At 28.9% G+C, this 20,000-nt stretch overlaps 1 protein-coding gene across 1 annotated transcript in view; it reads right to left on the reverse strand.

Annotated features, from left to right (window-relative positions):
• Positions 1-19,576, reverse strand: part of Apt1 (Acyl-protein thioesterase 1) — a 57,123-nt gene extending 37,547 nt beyond the window's left edge. The window contains exon 1 of the mRNA XM_075368424.1: positions 19,321-19,576. Coding sequence (XP_075224539.1) covers positions 19,321-19,365 — 45 coding nt within the window. The 5' untranslated portion in view covers positions 19,366-19,576. The remainder of the gene's footprint in view (positions 1-19,320) is intronic.
• Between the last annotated feature and the right edge of the window lie 424 nt (positions 19,577-20,000).

Below are 20,000 nucleotides of genomic sequence, written 5' to 3' on the forward strand. Positions count from 1 at the left end.
GCTCAATTGTAAAGAATGATTTATATGGATAGATAACTTAAGACACTTGCCAAGGTTTTATTCCTATTTTGATAGGTGCACCTTTGTGGTATCAAAATAGTATTTTTTAAATTATTGTTCATCATATAATCTACCATACATGAGATGAATTCACTGCTCAATAAACCATCATTACTTTCATGCCACATATACAAATTTTCATCATTGTCATTAAGTTTATATATTGTAAAGTAGTGGATGGGCAATTTTTTTCTACAACACAACGATGCCAATGTAACTGGATAGTCAACTCTTTGCAAATCCATTGTTAGAGCTAATATCTCAGAACTGTTCTCAACATTAACTTTGATATAATTTTTCTCTGATCAAGCATCATCTTTCTTCTTCTAAAGGTTGTTATATTATTTTTCACCAAAAGTTAGGTTTTATAATTTTAAATTTTTGATATTTTGTAAATTGATCATAGAAAGGTTGAGGTGTATACAATAAAAGTTACTTATTGAATTATTTAACTTGTTATTTAAATTATTATTATTATTATTAAATTACTTATTAAATCATTTGACTTATTAGTTATTATTTTAATTATTTTCGAGAATCTAAGTTTTAAGTCAATTAAATGTAGGGGGTGGAGAATTATTTCTTCATCACAGTTATTGATGTTATTTTTAAACAGCTTCTCCTATCTTAAAAACTGTTTGATCAAAAAAGTTTAAATTTGGTAATATAAATGTGAAACCAGCTTTGGCTAATTTTCGACTCCATTAGAGAAGAGGACGTCATGGTGATTTTTTTTCAGTAAATACAATTTTTTTTAACCTTGTTAAATAATATTGCACCAAATTGAGCCAACTTATTGAAGTAAACAATTAATTATACCAGTAAATAAACCTTTAACCTCTAAAAAGCAATGGGATCTATACTTAAAATATACATTTTCAAGATTGAAAACTTGATTGTATCTAACAATAATGTAGACCAATGATTTTCAACCTTTTTAGTTCTCTACCCCCAAAAAGTAAAAAAAATGTAATGTATTTCACAACTTCCCAAACCCCACCCAGTGAAACTTAAGACTATTTAGCTGCATTGATAGCGAACATGCATGTATAAATTGTACAAACATGAGCAATTTACAGGCTCCAACTTGATGTGTATGTGCCACTTTTAATTTGGTCTGCTTGCATAATATTTGCTGTGAGAGTGTCATGTTTGAACATGCATATGATATGTTTGAACATTTCATGCTCTCAGCAGTATAAAAAAGGGTATAAGGGTTGCAGAATATCAGTTTAGTTTCAAATGCAAATCGTGAGTCTGGTGCCTTTACTTAAGTCTTTAAAAGCATAGTTTCATTGAAAATAATAATAACTGAGGTTTTGGTTTTTTAGTGTGTGGTCAAATGGTGTAACTGTTTTTTTTTTCAATTAGATTCTTATGCAAAATGGATAAATTTGTGAAGAAATGAAGTGAGCCATCTATATTCAGTGAATCGATTGGTAAAAGACAAAATCGTACAATGACAGTTATTTAAATTATGGTTTTACCTCATTGGATGGAAGGCCACAGTATGTTGTTTGCTTTCAAGTCCTCTCTGATGAAAGCATGAAGCCATCAAAATTAATTTGACACTTGGAAACTAAATATCCGGATCATAAAAGCAAACCATTTTGCATTTTTTGAAGGAAAGTGATATAAATTGAAAAATCAACAAGCTTCTATGTGTAAATCAAGCCATATTGATAAGTACATTTGAAGCAACTTATCTCGTAATATTAAGAGTAGCTAAGATGTCCAAACCCCATACAATTGCAGAAGCCTCATATTGATGGCTGCAGTTGATATGGTCAGTGTTTTAATAGGTGTGGAAGAAGCAAAAAAATTGAAAAATTCCTTGTTCTATTGATACAGTATAAAGGTAAATCAATGGCATGGTTGCTGATATTCACAGTCAGATAATTCAGCAAGTCAGTTGAAGTGAATTCTTTAGTATTCAATTTGATGAATCAACAGATGTGACAAATATTTCTCAGTTCTTACGTTTTATGATATATGAGTGCGATAGGGAAATATCAATCAATGAAAATATGTCGCTTTGCAAATCAATAACAGGTCATCCAACAGGGCAATGTTCTTTTCATGTGTTTTATGAAGCTACTAAAAACAATAACATAGACTGGACAAAATCTGTTGCAGTATGTAGTGAAGGCACAAAGGCGATAACAGGAAAGAGTAGTGGATTTCTGAAAAAATTAAAATGTCTTAACTTGGTAATTAACTTGTCTTAACTTGGTTAAAATGAGTTAAGACAATCTAAAGAAAGTGACCCACTGGGTTGGTCTAGTGGTGAATGCATTTCCGAAAATCACCTGATTTAGAAGTTGAGAGTTCCAACATTCAAATCCTAGTAAAGGTAGTTACTTTAATACGGATTTGAATACTAGATCGTGGATACCGGTGTTCTTTGGTGGTTGGGTTTCAATTAATCACACATCTCAGAAATGATTGAAGTGAGACTGTACAAGACTACACTCATACATATCATCCTCTGAAGTAGTATCTGATGATTATTCCTGGAGGCTAAACAGGGAAAAGAAATTAAAGAAAGTGTTATTGGAATTGTGAGTTGAATTAATAACATTTTTCCAGGATAAACAAATGCCATTCTCAATGTTTTTACAGAATAATGAGTATATGCTGTTGTTAGGTTACTTACATGATGTATTTTTGCATCTAAACAACTTGAATGCAAATTTAGAAGACATGATAAAACATTTTATTAATGACAGACAAAGTTCATGTTTTCATTAAGATACTTGATATCTGGATTTTTCACCTTCAAAGTAAATACTTGGTATGTTTCCACTCACTTCCAATTATATTGGGAAAAATTGGGGTGAAAAGACACTATTATTAACCACTGTTTGGGTAGCATGAAGATGCATTTGAGTGAGTCAAAAATTCAGTTGGCAGAGTATTTCCCAGAAGTTAAAAATGATTTCCCGAAGAGGGTACTGAATCCATTTAGTGAAAACATGGTGGCAGATGCTAAGTTACCATTTGAGATTCACAACTAGCTGATCGAAATGTCTGCCAATAAAATGTTACAATTCACATCTGACGATTTAGATACATTTTGGTTTGCTCATCAAAGTGATTAAGGAAATTTAGTCACAGAAGCATGGAAAATATTAATCTTTTCGCCACGTGTTACCTATGTGAAAAGGGTTTTTGTTTATGGCTGTGCTAAAAACTAAATACAGGAATCATCTTTTATTACTTGAAAACAATTTTCTCTTGTGTTTTCTAGCATAGATCCATGTATGGAGAAACTTGTAAGTGAAAAACAAACGCAACCATCTCATAAATTATTTTTTTTAAATGTGTACTTATAAATGTAAATAAAATGCGTATAGTAAATGATTTTTTTATAAAATGATTTAATTATTTTTTATGTATAAAGTTGTAGGCTAATTTAGTTTAATAGTAATCTCATGACCCATCTTTCATATCACTGCCACATGGAGGTTGAGAAATGCTAATGTAGATGACATTGGAACTCTTTTTAAAAACAGGGTCCCATAGGATCAAACTTGAGAATTAAAAAAATCTTTTTGTAATTTCTAATATCTGTTATAAAGTTCTATTATCTGTTTTTAAAGTTGTGGCTGTTAGCTATCAAATGGGACCTTAATATTTTTTTTTTAAAGTTTTACTTTTTATAATTCATAATCTTTAAGTAAACACTTCATTTAACCAAGGGCTCAAATTGGACCCACATGTTATTACTGAAGATTTTGATTTTTTTTGCAATTCTACATTTCAATTTTGTACATGTTCAATAATAACATGTAAAATCTGATTAGAAAAGATTTAAAAATGACTCATTCTCTTGATATATAGAAAACATTATCGAAAGGCCTTAGAATTAGGTATAAAATAAATTTCTAAAAGTTGTTTAGAAAATTTTAATTTGTTCAAAATTTTAAACTACTCCATAAAATTACTTAAATATTGATTATTTATTTTACCATGTTATATCAGTTATATCTTTTGCTATATTATTGAAAAGTAAGTTTACAATTTTATTGAGTAGTACATTTAAAGATATTACCATCTGCTGATCTCTGTGGTGAAGTGGTAGATTTCTACCTTTCTTCTGGAGGTTTTGGGTTTAAGTCGGGACTTTAATCCAAAACCAAAATTAATTGATAAGCATAAAATTTTTTCACTCACTACAAAATTCATTATCATCAATCAATAATTACTGAGTCTCAGCATGTTGTAGTTATTTAAATAAATTATTTATTGATTTTGCAGATAGGACCCAATAAGTTTGTAACATTAGAGAATTTATAACGAGGAATAAATTTCAATGTGTACTTGAAGCTTCCTCTCTGTTTTACTAAACTATACTCAGTTCACCTTTGTATAATTGTTATAATTTATTGGGACAAGATAATAAATACAACTTATTAGAAAGGATTGGAGGAACAACATTTTTGAAGAACAATTGCTGTAGGAAGAGAATCATTTCTGATCAAGAACAGATTGAGGATTGAAAGAGCAAATGATAAATGTCCTGAACACTGTATGATGTTTGAGGGCAAGATTGGAGAACAACTGAATCAAAAAATAATGATGATGAAACTGGTATAAATAGGACATATAAGCTAACTAAGGTGTGAAAATAATTGGGTAAAGTTGCATTCTGTTTTAGCATAGCAACTTGATGATACAAAGCTGACAGAAATATTGTTTCAAAGTAAGATAAAAATTATAAAACAAAACTGAATATGTTTTTTGGCTGTTGAAAGTAAAATTGAATATTATTTTATTATACAGAGTGATTCACATAGTGTTACGGGCACTTTCTGAGCTCATTCTATTAGCAAAAATAATGAAAAAATTTCAAATAAACATGTGTGGTAAAAACATTAATGTGTGGTAAAAATTAGCGAGTTATGGCTAGCAAAAAATTTTGTTCAGATTCCTGGGCAAAGAATGAAATAAAACCATATTGAAATTCTAGGAACCCAAATTAAGGAGTAAACATAATTTAATTTAACTTAATTACTTTTAATTTAATTTAACTTAATTTTTTTATCTTTAATTTAATTTAACTTAATTTTAAAACTTAAATAAATAATAATTTTTGAAATTGAAGCAAGACCGTAAATTGTTGTTCTCTATAATTTCTTTGAATTTGAATGTTCATAAATGCAGCAATGGCATGAAAATTAATAGCATTTTAAAAGTAAAATGTAATCTAGGTACTGTAGTAAGCAAATTTATTAAGATTGCTATATTAAAAATGTACCAGTATTACTTTAAGAGCAAATATTGTCTTTTGAGTAAATACTGACAGTCATGGATGAGCATTTGTGTGTAGTTTTTGGTAAATACTGATAAGTAAAAGCAAAGCTGAATAAGGTAATAGTTGTCTATTTAATTACTGATATTTTATTTATCTGAACAACAATAACAACAGCAACAGCAACAACACCAGCAATAACACCAGCACCAGCAGCAGCAGCATCAGCAACAGCAAAAGCAACAACAAAATATCAATCATACTAATTTTGTCCATTAAAACTAACATTTGTATGACCAATAACCAGAGCTTTTAATCCTTGATGAGCACTTTCCATTTGTTTTGCACTTCAAAAGGTTCAAAGCTGTCATACCAGTCAACAAGGGTTTGTTATGTGGTGTGTGGCATTATTATCAGTGTACTATTTGTTTTTTTTCCAATTTTTTATTTTCAACTAAAAAAATTAAATAACTCATAAAAAATTTATACATACCTTTCTCAAAATGCCTTTTTATATTTCATTTGATTTTCAGCAGATATCACGGCTAATGTTTATTTTCATCTCAATTAGAACAAAAATTTGATTTATGACCCATCTTTTTACACTTGAAACAAACTATACCAGTCTTACAATCATGTGATAAATGTCCTACTTTTCCACATGAGAAACATCGTTTTTGACAGAAAGACCTCCTTCTGTTGATTAACCTACAACTTTTCTTGTTTTTTAATCTGTACACTAGATTTTGATAATATCGCTGTGGCCACATCTGTTTTATCTGTATTTGTCAATCAAAGTTTATAATTCAGACATCTCATTTATAATTTCATCCATGTTTTCTCTGTTTGAGGTAAGTCATGCTAAGTGACATAAATGTAATCAAAACCTTTTGGTAGAGTTTGTAGCAATTAATAATTTTTTTCAACTGGATTTTCAAGTAACAACATTTTGTCTGTATCTCATCAAATTTTGCTAAAAGATTCTTCATACCACCTGCAGATTCCCATTGGTTATTATGAAAGTGATGTCATAGTAAATCTATGTTTTCAGTAGACTGAATATTATAAACTTTATTCAATTTATTCACGACATCTTTTGCCGTATCACATCCAGCTATACGAAGTAACAGCTTCATACTGAGAGATAAAATAAGACTTTTCTTTGCTTTTGCATTTGCCTTTTTTCCACGTTCTAAGTTTATTTTCATAATTTTCAGTATCTGGTCTAGGTTTTATAAATTTACGACATTTTCATAATTTTCTACGTTGTCCAATTTCATTCATCAACGAATTTCTTTAATTGTAACTTATCATCATTCATCATAATAGATTTATGTTTAAAACTACATCCTGCTACCATGTTGGACATCCATAATTAATACAAGCTACAATAATAAAATTTCCAGTGATAAAATATCTAATTTGTTACATATTTTATTAACTGACATAATAACATAGAAAACAAACATTTACTAATGACATAATAACATAGTAAATAACTAATAATAACAAAGGAATATACATATGAACAAATTATATGTAAATCAATCAGTAGTCAATACTTTAATATTCATAACTTGATAATAAATATTTATATATATATATATCCGTAATGAAAACACTTCTGCATTACCTATAATTACACCAAAATTTTTATTTCAGTATTTTTATTATGTCTCACATCTACCCTGTTTGTTTAATGTATTTTGACTTTTCTCCTGTTTATGTTTTTTCCATATTAATCATTCAGAAACATCTTTATTCTGCCTTATAACCTTCTTAATTTTCAAATTTCTTCTAAAACACCATATTTCAAAAGCCATTATCTTCTTGGGTTTCTGGCTTTTCTATATTGTCTATTTTGCTACCATATAGTACTAGAAGTGAATTACTTCAATAAGAGCTCCTTACATACTAAATGCATTGCATCATTGTGAATCTAACAGTGTTATGTTAAAGGAGGAAATCTGAATTGTTCTCAGGCTTTTACACATTCTCTCCTGCAAGTTAAACATACTGGCTACCATTCACAATAAAAGTGTTAAAATATCATGATGATCAGTGCTTTTGGGTTAAACTGAATGCTGATTTTAACTCATTTAGTTGAGCAGACATTACCCCTTCATTTTTCAAACTCAAATGCAAATTTCTGATTTTGTTTGAAGATTATCTATTTCTATTATTCCCAAAATATTTAAAAAAAATACTTTTAATTCTTAAAACTATATTTGGAAAACAGCAAATTTATTTTGTGTAGAGAGTTTTTCTTTATATTTTTTTTTTTAGAATCTTCCTTATTTAAAAAAAAAAAAATGTTTGCAATAATGAACGAACCCAAACTTTATAATAAAACAATAACCTACTTCAAAATTCCTTTAAAAAGTTGGTAAAATTCCTTCAACCAAGGATGATCTAGAGTTAAGATGATTGAGAGTTTGGAAGACTGAGTATTTTAAATACTTGGGTGCTGTTTTTATCTGGAGAAATGAGATGGGTAGAGAGGTCTTTAGATATCCACAGTTGATGTAGAACAATAGAAACTTTGGCTAATTTATTAAATACAAAAAATTTATTACTTAAATTAGAATTTACAATTTATAATGCAATCATTAGATTGAATGTTACCTATGGCTATAAATAGCTTGATATTTATCATCAGAATAGTAGAGAAAGTTGGAGTCCTTTGAGGAGAACAGAAAGCTGGAGCAGATTTGTGGTGCTGGAAGATTGGGATAGGAGGATGGAGGGCAAGAACAAGATCTTAGTTATTGAGCTATGACAAAGCTGCTTCTTTCAACAAATTTTAACTTTTGTGATCTCACAAAATGGTCAACGTGATGAGAAAAGAACAATCTAATCCGGTTGATTTTAGATACAGTAAGATTATTTTTATAAACATCAGCTATTGGGTAAAAGACCACTAGGAAAGTCTAGGCAGTGATTATAACAATGTTGAGCAAGTCCATCAACAACTTCAAGTAGCCAATTGGTTAGAAGTCATGAATAATAGAAGGAGATAGAGAGATATCATAGAGTAAGCCAAAATGCTTCAGCTGTTGCTCAGCCATCATAAGTAGTTACTAGTTAGTAGTTACTCAGCCATCATCTTCAGTTACTAGTGCTGCTGTTTTCATACTGGAATCAGCTGATATTACTATAGTCATTTTTTTAAAATTAGGCAGACATGTGTTAATTAAGGATGGTAGAAAAATATGTTGAATTTAAATTGAATGTTTAAATTTAAATTGTTCATGAAGTATGCATTGATGATGTGTGTTAATGTTACATAATTTTCAAAAGTGTTAAGATATGGTATTTTTTTTAGGTATGCATAAAATATCTAGATTATTGTCAATTTGTGTAAACTTGTGAATTGTGTCTACAAGATGGTTGAAAATACTGATCCTATGTTGCTATAGAGGGCTTTTAAGTCACTGTAACATTATGTGAAACTGTGTCAATGAAGAATAACGAGCAGTCAGAACAGTTTGGTTTATATATTCTAGGGGTAGTAATTCTTTGGTGATTTTATATCCTGTGTGAAACAGTTTGTTATGTTCATTGCTCTCAGGGCGTATCAGATTTTTTTCACTTGTATGCTATTTTTTTTGGAATTGCACATTTCAAGAAATTTGGCTATCACATCATCAATATGACGTTTTGTTTTATAAAATTCATTTTAATTTGTTTATATTTTAAAATTAATTTATGTTTCTAATTTTTCATCATTGTTGGCTATTATGGGTAAAAAAGTAGTAAACTTTCTTATTTTATCCAAATTCTGCAGTTTTACTATCAAAATAAAAATATTTTTTTGACTTGTGGAACATAATGTTCACCCTTCAAATATACCATTATGTTAAATTTCTGTCATATATCTTAACCTTTGATTTACTCTTATTTTCTAATTAACTTTCTTTTAGCAGTGAATTAATATCATTTAGTGTTTCTTTGAAGTCACTTTTATTTTCAGCTACAATTACAATATTATATATGAATAACGAATCTAATCTTGAATGTCTTGCTCAAGGAAAAAGACATCTGAGTTTTTCCCTTGTATTGTTAAAATTTTTCTTTCTGTTTTTTTGTTATTTCTATCTATGAGCTGAAAATCAATAGGGATAGACTAAATTCTTGTCTTATTCTTTTCTACAGTTGAGTTTACGTTTTATCAACTTTTATTATAATTATATCCCTCTGAATCTTCTAAAAATAATAAAAAAGTCTTCATTCTCAATATTTCAGGAACACAATGATATAATTAAATTTAAAATTAATTTTACGAAATAAAACCTCTTTGAGATATCTTAATATCTATAGTATATATTTGATTATTTAGTATTAATTGCAATTTATATACCAATAGTTCATCATATTAAGTAGCATAATCATAGTTATTGTAGATGACCTGACATGAATCTAAGTCACTCCCAAAAATGGCACGACCATCCTTAAGAATACAAAGCAACCCATGCTAGGTTTATAAGGAAAAATGAAGATTGGCATACATGCATGCCAAACCCAGTAAAAAAGTTATATTCAGTTTTACAGTGCACAAACTTAATTCTGTTCATCACAAGGACTGCCTGTATAGTGATCATCTTTACTGTCAGAGAAAGCAACTAATTGATGTATCTTGTACCTTAGGTCTTTGCTTTTTAAGCATCACAGCCTTATGAAAGACTGAGACAGATAGTATAAAGAAATAGATTAACATACCTCCTTCTGTAGTAAACAATGTTTTTTTATACATTGCTTAACTCAGCAGGGGAAATTAACAGCTACAATTATAGTAATTTAAAATTACTTACAATTATGATGCTAATATATTGGCCAATTCATTGCAGAAAAATCTGTAAATTTCATCAGCAAAGGAAGAAATTGCAATGGGAGGATGTTAAAATGCAATTTTAAATTCTAATAACTCTAGACATATTTGATTATGAACTTATTGATGAACTGCTTTTTCTGATTTTGATGACTCATCATTTGAATTACCACTTGATAAAAGTGATAAATGTATGTATATAGAAGTACAACAAACATATAATAGTACTGGAATTCACTGTTACATGCTAATTTCCCGTTAAAGCTCCAACAGGGCAAGGAACTTTGGTGGGGGGGGTGGGTTTGGTGTGGTGATCAGAACGTCACTAGGCGGGTGTATTCCCCTATAGTGTTGGGATGTTACACACTAATTGATAATAAGTTAATATGTATAATAGCTATTAACTACTAATGATTAACAATTCATGTTGTAGGTATCATCTGAAATCATTACCATGTTAGCTCAGTTATCTAAACTTGGCTGATTTGATTGGATTTTAAATATTTTTGAAGAAACTATATGAATACACCTTTAATTTACGATACTTCTCAAATAAGTTCACTAACGTATTGGCTATGTATTTAATAAAAATCATTTAAGATTAAAAATCTCTTTCACTGAAAAATGTAAGATGTGACAGATTTATATATATATATATATATATATAAAAAACACATTGAAGTGATGTAACAGTAATTCATTTTGTAGAAATTTATTTTTAATTTTATTTGTTGTTTTATGTAGTCTAATTAAATAACAGTAATCTGTGATTTATATTGAAATAATGACATTTTTAAAAGCTATGAAAGAGATTAATTTTAAAAAAAAGATGGCTGTAAATTGCACTATAATATAAAGTTTATTTTCTTTGTGGTAAGCTTTCTTCTGGTTTTTAGTACCTTCCTCTATTTGTCTATAATTGTTACTTTGCTAAATAAAAGTTTTCAAAATTAGTTTATAAGATTATATCTTAATTTCATTTCATTTTTTCCTTTGGTAATTCATTTTTCATTGCCTACCTTGATGGCTGGCAATAAAAATTATTTAAAAATGAAAGTTTTTTAAAATCACAACTGAATCAAATCTAATAGTATAATGCTTTTAAAACTTTTATTAGTATAATGCGTTTAAGAGCAATTATAAAACTCATGTATTTAAAAACGTATATTAAAAATATATTGTTAAAATTTATTGTTTAAAATGTTTATAGTTCTAAATAATCTTATTTCATTGTCACTTTCTTTTCTGTCATATTTCGTTACTTATGTTTTAATTATATTTCTTTTCAAACTGAATTTCTGTTCTAGCAATGAGTCGATAAAATTTATTTTTAATTTTTTCTATGCTTTATAAGTTTAATATGAGTTGTTTGATATGATTATGTGTAATCTATGTACAGTCTAAGAAAACTGACATTTAAGAAGAAAAGGATATGGACTTCAAGTAATGTAATATAGAAGCGTGAGACAGAGAGGAAAGAACAATAGAAAAACAGGGAACTAAATTAACCAAAGACAGAAGTTTTTAATGAAATTTTTGTGAAATTAAATTGATTGTCCTGTGATCTTGATACCTTATTGCACCATGATTTTTTAAGGATTGGAACCATGATTGTTTTAAGAAAATTTTTTGACCACATCTAACTGTAGAATATATTACACAGTTTCACCTGGATTATTTTTTCATTAAGACACTAATCAACATCAAGACATTAACCATTTCTATATTTCTACTGATTAAGGAAACATCACATGTCCCAATGTGGTCCATAGGTAGTTATGGAGACTAAATAATTTTGTTTAGATATGAAATAGCACATGTCCTGAACTTGTGTTGTTACAATTCTAAACCATGTCATAATCGGCTGATTAGTGAATAATATTTGAATGAACATTTTTCTAGATTAGTTAAACTTTTTCTACTATTCCTCTGATTAGGCTGTATGTAGGTTGTTTTTTAAGTTGATATTAAGATTTTAATAGTTTCAGAAGTTGAGTAATAGTGATAGTAGTGATTGAAGACAAAATAATGAATCTAAAAAACGAAAGCGTGAAGTCGTGAACAAGAGTTCATGGAAAGGAATGTAAGAAAAAAGGAAAAATATGCAGGCTATGAATACATAAATCAAAAAGGAAAAACTGTTTTAGCAAAGAAATAAAAAAAACCATGTAAGTGTAAAAAGAGATTGTTTAAATTCATTTATAGAACAAGATATGAAACAGTTGTTTAAACGATTTTATGCATTAAATAGTAAAAATGAACAAGATTTATACCAGCAAGCATTAGTAGAAAATCATGATATTTCACGATGTAGGTTAGGCTATGATTATGAAAAGTCAAAAGCTAAGAGTGTTATTTTCAAATATTATTTAAATAAGGAAAATAACTCTCAGGTTCAGATATGTAAGTCAGCAATTTTAAACATTTTCGATATTGTTGAAGTTAGGCTTCAAAGAATATGTAGTTTTCCCTTGTCAGGTGAGATGCCTATTAATGACTTAATCCCAACTCGCATGCTATACCAGCTGAGATATGTGAACAAACCCATGATCACATAGCTTCTTTTCAGGTCAAAATATGCTATTAGATCAAGATCATTATTATTTAAGGGAACATTTTGAAGTAGTAAAGTTCGTTATTGGTATTACATGTATTTTAAAGAAAACCTTATCTTGTGGTTTGGTAGGCCACAAGTTGATGTTTGCTCCACTTGTGAGAAGGTAAAAGGTTGTAAAAATGAAGAGTTCTGTATTGGCAGAAAACATTAAAAGATTAACAGTTGATGAAAAAATCCTGCACTTAAAAAGAGCAAATAAATTTTATGCTTAGATGAAAGAAGTAGAGGAGAAATATAGGGAAAGTGACTCTACATATGGCATAGTTACAGATTTTATGCAAAATTTGCCTTTGTCCCACATTCCAGTACAAGAAATTTTTTATTATTTGCAGTTGTGGGTCAACTGTTTTGGAATATATGATTTAAAACATGATACTTGTCACATTTACATGTACTTGCACCATAAAGTTATACGTAAGAAAAGTCCAAACGTAGTCATAAGTTTTGTTTATGACTTCATTAAGAAGAACCATTCCTGATTCTGCTGAAGAATTGTATATATTTGCAGATGTATGTGAAGGCCAAAATCATAATCATGCTATAATATGATTTCTTTTAAATTTATCATTGATGAAGAAATTTAAAACAATCCACCAATTATTTCCAGTTTGGGGTCACAGTTATTTACCTTGTGACTGACATTTTAGGGTAATTAAATGAGTGATAAAGAAAATAGACTGCACTTACTTTCCAGAGGAATATGCAAAATCATAGCCTCCAATGGAAAAGGTATAGTTATTGTAAATTTGCTAGAAAATAATGAACTTGTCTATGATTTTAAAAAGTAGTGAAAGACTTATTTAAATATTGTGCATTATCTGTAGAATCTTATGAGAAAAGTGTACAGAGAGATCAAGAAGTGGTTTTCAAAATATCTGGCATTTGAATATTTTCAAGATGGGATCGTGATTACCAGAGAATTCATTGATGGATTTCTAAAGCATTCATTTAAACTTTTGAAATCCATTGATATTCTAAAATGAATCATACTACCAGCTTAAAAAGCCTTCCCCAATCGGTCAATGAATCCAATAAAATAAAAAAAAATGGTTATATATATAAAAAGTGCAATAATACATTGTTGATGATAATAATAAATTTTGTGAATCAATAATGGCATGGGCTATGAATGAAAAAGATAATGATGAAGGTAGTGATGAAGATTAGCAATTTGATAAATTACATATTTTTTGTTTTAAAATATATAAGGAAAATAGGATTTTATTGTATTTTTTAAAAATTTATTAATAAATCAATAACTGAAACCAAATTAATTTTTCCTAGGCTGCCTAATAACAAAATTTTCATTTAGAATTGTAACATCATATGTCCATCAAAGTTTTTTCCAAATTCTTTAGGGCAGATTTTTAATAATTTAGTTTTTTTACTTTTATGTTCTGAATTGAGTGGTATCAGTGTATGCAGTTTGGTTACCATGAAACTTTTCATTCTTTGTTCTGGTCATCTTTTTTAACTGGTGAAAAATTAACTTATGCAGACATGTGATGTTACAATTCTAATCGGTTCAATTTTACTGACGATTTTTGAGGGATAATAATTAAACTGTGTTTCGTACTATTAAAACATTTAATATATCAAATTATAGATCAATTTTTGCAACTTATAGTGAATTACTTAAATAGATTTTTTTAATTTGAATATTATGTCGTCCAAATGTTTTCCATTATTCTTCACACACTCACTTAACCTCATTCTAAAATTTGACATTGCTCACTCAATCATAACTTGTGGAACTGCTTCAATTTCTCGTTGAATGGCCTCTCTGAGTTCTGCAATTGACTGTGGTCGACTACTGAAGACTTTGTTTGAGATACTCCTACAGAAAAAAATCACAAACCGCTAGATCAGGTGAACGCGCTGGCCAAGTAATGTCGCCAAATCAGGAAATCAAACGTCCAGGAAAGGTTTCTCGCAGAACATCCATTGCGATTCTAGCTGTGTGGGCGGTGGCACCATCCTGTTGAAACCAAATTTCATGTCCTTGAAAGTCATTCAGTTTCGGTCGCAGAAATTCATTCAACATGTTTACGTATCGATGAGATGTTACTGTTACTCTGCGATTTAACTCCTCAAAAAAATATGGGCCAATTATGCCGAACTTTGAAACCGCAAACCACACTGTAATAACATATTGACTGTGAAGTGTTTTTTCAAGAATTTGCCGTGGATTATGCGAAGCCCAATAACGGTAGTTTTGTTTATTCACAAATGAAAATGACAGATGAAAATGTGCCTCGTCACTTAAAAGAATAATGGCATCCTGGTGGACATTTTCGAGGATGACCTCGCAAGCTGCTTTGCGAGACGCCCAATCAATTGCATTAAGTTGCTGCACTAACATCATCTTATACGGATGGAATTTCAGGTCGGCATGAAGAATTCGTTGTACACCCCGATCAGAAATGGCTAGCGCAGCAGCATGTCTGGCTGCTGAACGTCGTGGAGACCGCGTAACAGCTAACCTTACAGCGTTAATGTTTTCAGGCGTTCTCACAGTCCGTTTTCGTCCTGTTGGTTTCATTTTTAAAGCAGACGTTGTGTTCCTAAAATTCTTCACCCACAACAATATCGTATTCCTACTAGGAACAGACGTGTGTCGATTTAAATTGAAATGTCTGCGAAATAAAGGCTGTGTTACAATAACCGAGTCATTATTTTTAAAATAGGCTTCAATCACAAACGCTCGTTGTTCACCCGACCACGACATACTGGCTACTGAAATAGCATGAATAGACCTGTCAATATACAACACTCCCGCATTATCATTGACAGTAGTGCCAACATAACAGTTACTACAAAATCGTCAGATTTATATGCCGGACCCTATATCATTTGCTTTTTACTAGATGGTCACAGTTTTCTACATGCACTCCTACGTTCTTTAAGGATATTTTCTTTTTGTATACTTTGTAACCTCTACTGGCATTTTACTTTGTGCCTCTGCTCCATTCATTACAAATATCAATTACTTTCTCATTAGATAAATTGTAGTAGTGGAAAATATTACAGAGTATTTCATTGTAATATAAAAACGCACAGAATGACTGATGCACCTATAATGCTTTGACTTATAAGCAAACTTTTCAACACCAAAAACCGATGAAGTTTTTATTATGTTTCAAAATGTCTAATTATCACTCATTAATATTTGAAATTATTCAGTTGATTTGAGATGGCACAAATTGAAACAAAACTATTAGTTTCCAGCTTCATTTCCAGAAAAATTAAAACCAAAATTAATGGTTTTAATTTTCTGTATTTTCATCCTTGAGAAAGCTATCTTGATTTTAACTATACCAGGAAATTCTAAAAAAAGAATACCTGCTGCAATTCAATGTTATTCTGTAAAAATAAAAAAAATACAAAACCTGACATAGTCATCATTCCTTCTCTTTTCTAGAGTTAGTGAATTATAACTATAATATTCTAATAAATTCTATGACTGACCCAGAATTTGAAAATATTCCTTTCAATAGTAAGCTCTCTTTGGCTCAGACTTGAAATCTACACTCTATTTATTGCCAATTTTTTCTCTTTGACATATCAAATTATTTAATAAAGCTCAAGAAATAAGTCTTATAAACACACATTTTTTTGCGTGAAACATTTTAATTGGGATTTATATGTTATTAACAGATATTTAGTGTAGAATAACACTATGTTTTTAGAATACAAAATCTCTCTATTATTTAAAAAACAAAAAAGGGTTTATAAGTAAAAAATTGTAAATTGTAAGTTAATTTCTTTGAGAAAAATATATAAAGTAATTTGTTTCCTGTCAGTCAAGGGGGCAATTGCAACATAAACAGTCACTTAGTAGATTATTGGTCTGGTATTGTTATGTGTGGATATTATGAAGCTTTATTATTTTGTAATCAGTTTATTTTGCTTACTGTAATAGGTATAAAAGAAGAGATAAACTCTATGGCTTGACAGTATAATTGTACACACACACACACACACACACACACACACACACACACACACATATATATATATATATATATATATATATATATATATATTTAAAGTAAAAGGATGGGATGTAAAAAACAAGGGCAAAATTGATTTGATGTTCAATATTCATGAGTTATGATATAAAACAAATAAATAGGTAGCATAAATGTTATTGATTTCATATTTCTTCTCAGAAGACAAAAATATATTCTAAAAAAGATTATATCTATGCATTCTGTTTCTTCTTTTTGATCAGTGTGAACTTACATCAATGATGACTTATTTATTTAACAGAGTGATGATAATCGACTGAAGATCAATAGAATGAAACAGGAGAGTATTCTTATTTCACTATAAATCATAAGGTGCTACATTCATACTTATTTTATAAGTCCAGTATATCAAGAAAGAGAATATAACCAAATTTTGTTGCAACAGAAATTCTGGAGAAAGCAAAAGAGAAATGACTTTCAAAACACAAATTCTTTTGAAAAATCATAAAAACTATTTCAAAGTATGTTTCAATAAAAAAAAACTTTCTTTGAAAAATTATGATAGATTAGAACTTCAATTTGCCGCTAGGTCGGTGGTTACTTTACTGTTATACTTTTGGTAACACTAAATCGTAATACTAATGCGGCATGCGTTGGTTTAATTATGCAGAAAGGTGAAAGAATACATCATTTTCGTAATAACTCTGATATTTATATTGAGGTTGGAAGATGATTCTACAGACATAGAATCCGTCCCTTGTTTTTACGGTTTCGAAGGCACTGTAATCATTGCGGAGTTGGACGATAAACAAAATGTTGCATTTTGCATGGTAGTATTTACTCGAAGAAAACAGGTATGTGGATTCCCTTTTTTTAATATTGTGCTTCGAAATAATAAATAGCTACAACGTTTCGTATAAAGTGATTACAGATATTTTGTCTGTGACTACTTGATCTATCAACTACTAATTGAAAAGGGATATAAAGTGATTTTTTCATTAGAGAAATTATTTTTTATCTTTGAATATTATCTGAAAATGAATTTATATGCAGACGTATGAAATAAAAAAACATTTTGTTTCAGAATGTGTATCCTGATACCCATGTACTGAACAGATTTACTCGATCTACTTTTAGATGTATTTGTACTTATACAAATTTGCTCGATCGTTTTTACGAAAATTGTGGGATAATAGTTACAGCGCATTCTGATTGTCCTTCAGGTTGATATGATTGACGGTATTAAAAGCTGACGGCTGAAGAAATCCGAGAATGTCATCGAAAAAAATTATCTTCTAAGGTTAGAATTTTCAAAACAATCGTTTTTAATATAAAATGCACTTAAAAGTTACGGTCTCACAAAGTCAGGTTTCAAGAACTTATGAAACTAGACGATCTAACGGATTAATTATCTGTCAAGATTAAAAAGAATACGATATTAGATAATGTTTATTTTAATATAAAGAATAACCGGATTTGAACCAATGAAAATCTTTACAGGTTTCAACAATCGTCTATACAAAGCGAAAAAAATATATCTGGGGTGTTATTTCACGGAAAATTAACGAAAATGATTATTTAACAATTTTTTTTTTTTAATACGTTCTGATTAGAATATTTAATTAGAAGTTTTAATTCAGTTTATTAGTTTTGTTGAACATTTTATCTCGTATTCCAGTTGGAAATCATAAATACTTTTGTCATACTACCGCTCCATCAGTTTCTTAATCTCACTTCACTTGATTTTTTCTCTTGAGACTTTAAAATATATAATTGATAATAATAATAAAAAAAAATATCTAAAATTAATAACAAGATAAATACAAAACTAAAGCTGAGTAAACCGCAAGCGTTTTATAATATAATGTATTACAAAAGATATTCATAAATGTAATTAAATAAATTAACACTTGTGTAGAGGTAGGCTTTATAATTATTAATTATTATTATTATTTTTTGATTTGTATCTAGTAAATTAAACAAATTTTTATCTATTTTTATTTAATATTATATTATTAATATATTAATAATTTAATTAATTTATATTATTGTATTCTTTTGTTGTGAGTCTTCTGAATATTGTTAAGTCCGCATTAAAAAAAAATCACATTTTAATATTTTAAGAGTTGTGAAAATTAAGCAATTTTATGACTTAACTGTATAGTTTAAAAATAAAGTCAAATTAAATTTTTAGTTTTTTCAAAACATAAGACGTAAATTAATTTGTTAATATTTTAAATTCAATTACAAATGTAATTGTTAAAGCTTAGATAATTTAAAGTTGTTTAATTTAAACCATAAAAAGAGAGGTTTCCTGAATTAAAAGAATATATATCTATAAAAATTTATTTTTTCAGGAGACTATATAGCGGTAAAAACACCTTTTTTGAATAAATAAATATCATATTACAAGCAAGTGATAAATAGAATAAAAATCAGCCCATTTTAAACTAAGAAATTTAATTAAAAATGTTTCATAAATATTAATAATAATAATTATTAAATAAAACTATTTCTGGTCCAAGTATTATTGTTTTATTGCATTAGTTACCAGAGATTAACTGTAGTTTGATAAAATTTAGCTACTTACCGTTACAAAAACGAAGATGCTAAAGCGATCGAATATCGAATTCATTATTAACGATTAGCTGTCAGGTTCGTTTTAGCGACAGCAGCGGATGGTCCTCGGCTGCCGCTTAATTGTACGTCCTGTGTCGAGTTTATTGTTCAACGAGCGTGTATTTCAATGCGGTCAAAAACAAATAATGTATCCGCAGCTGTAATAATTAATATTTAGACTAAAATATTTTAAAATGTTGTTTCTTCAACTTAACCGGTATTACAATCTTAAAAAAACAGTTTTACAAAGAGAATAATTAGTGTGGTTCAGTGAAAACTTACTCGTAAACTGGTTTAAGAAATCGGAATAACATTTATGAATTGATGCAGTGCACAGTGTGAATACGAACGACTTTTTCTCGATAGCGTTAAATTGCTATCATTATTAATAACCACGGCTACTAGAAAACGTGTTGTCCAGTCGATGACCTACTTTTAAACAGTTATATAATAAACATTTATTTCTAACCGACCACTATTTCATAAACCACAAACTGTTTACTTGCTACATTTTACCAACAAACTCAACGGCACTGTAACAAAAAGAAAAAGAAGTGTTTTATTACAGCGCAAATTTTAAACTAATAAAGCAGTGATAACATTTAAAAATGGTTTTAAAATTCCTTTTCGCAAAAAAAAACCTGTGTTTTT

The sequence above is a fragment of the Lycorma delicatula genome, chromosome 6, assembly GCF_047948215.1.
Source record: "Lycorma delicatula isolate Av1 chromosome 6, ASM4794821v1, whole genome shotgun sequence".
Classification (NCBI taxonomy): Eukaryota; Metazoa; Arthropoda; class Insecta; order Hemiptera; family Fulgoridae; genus Lycorma; species Lycorma delicatula.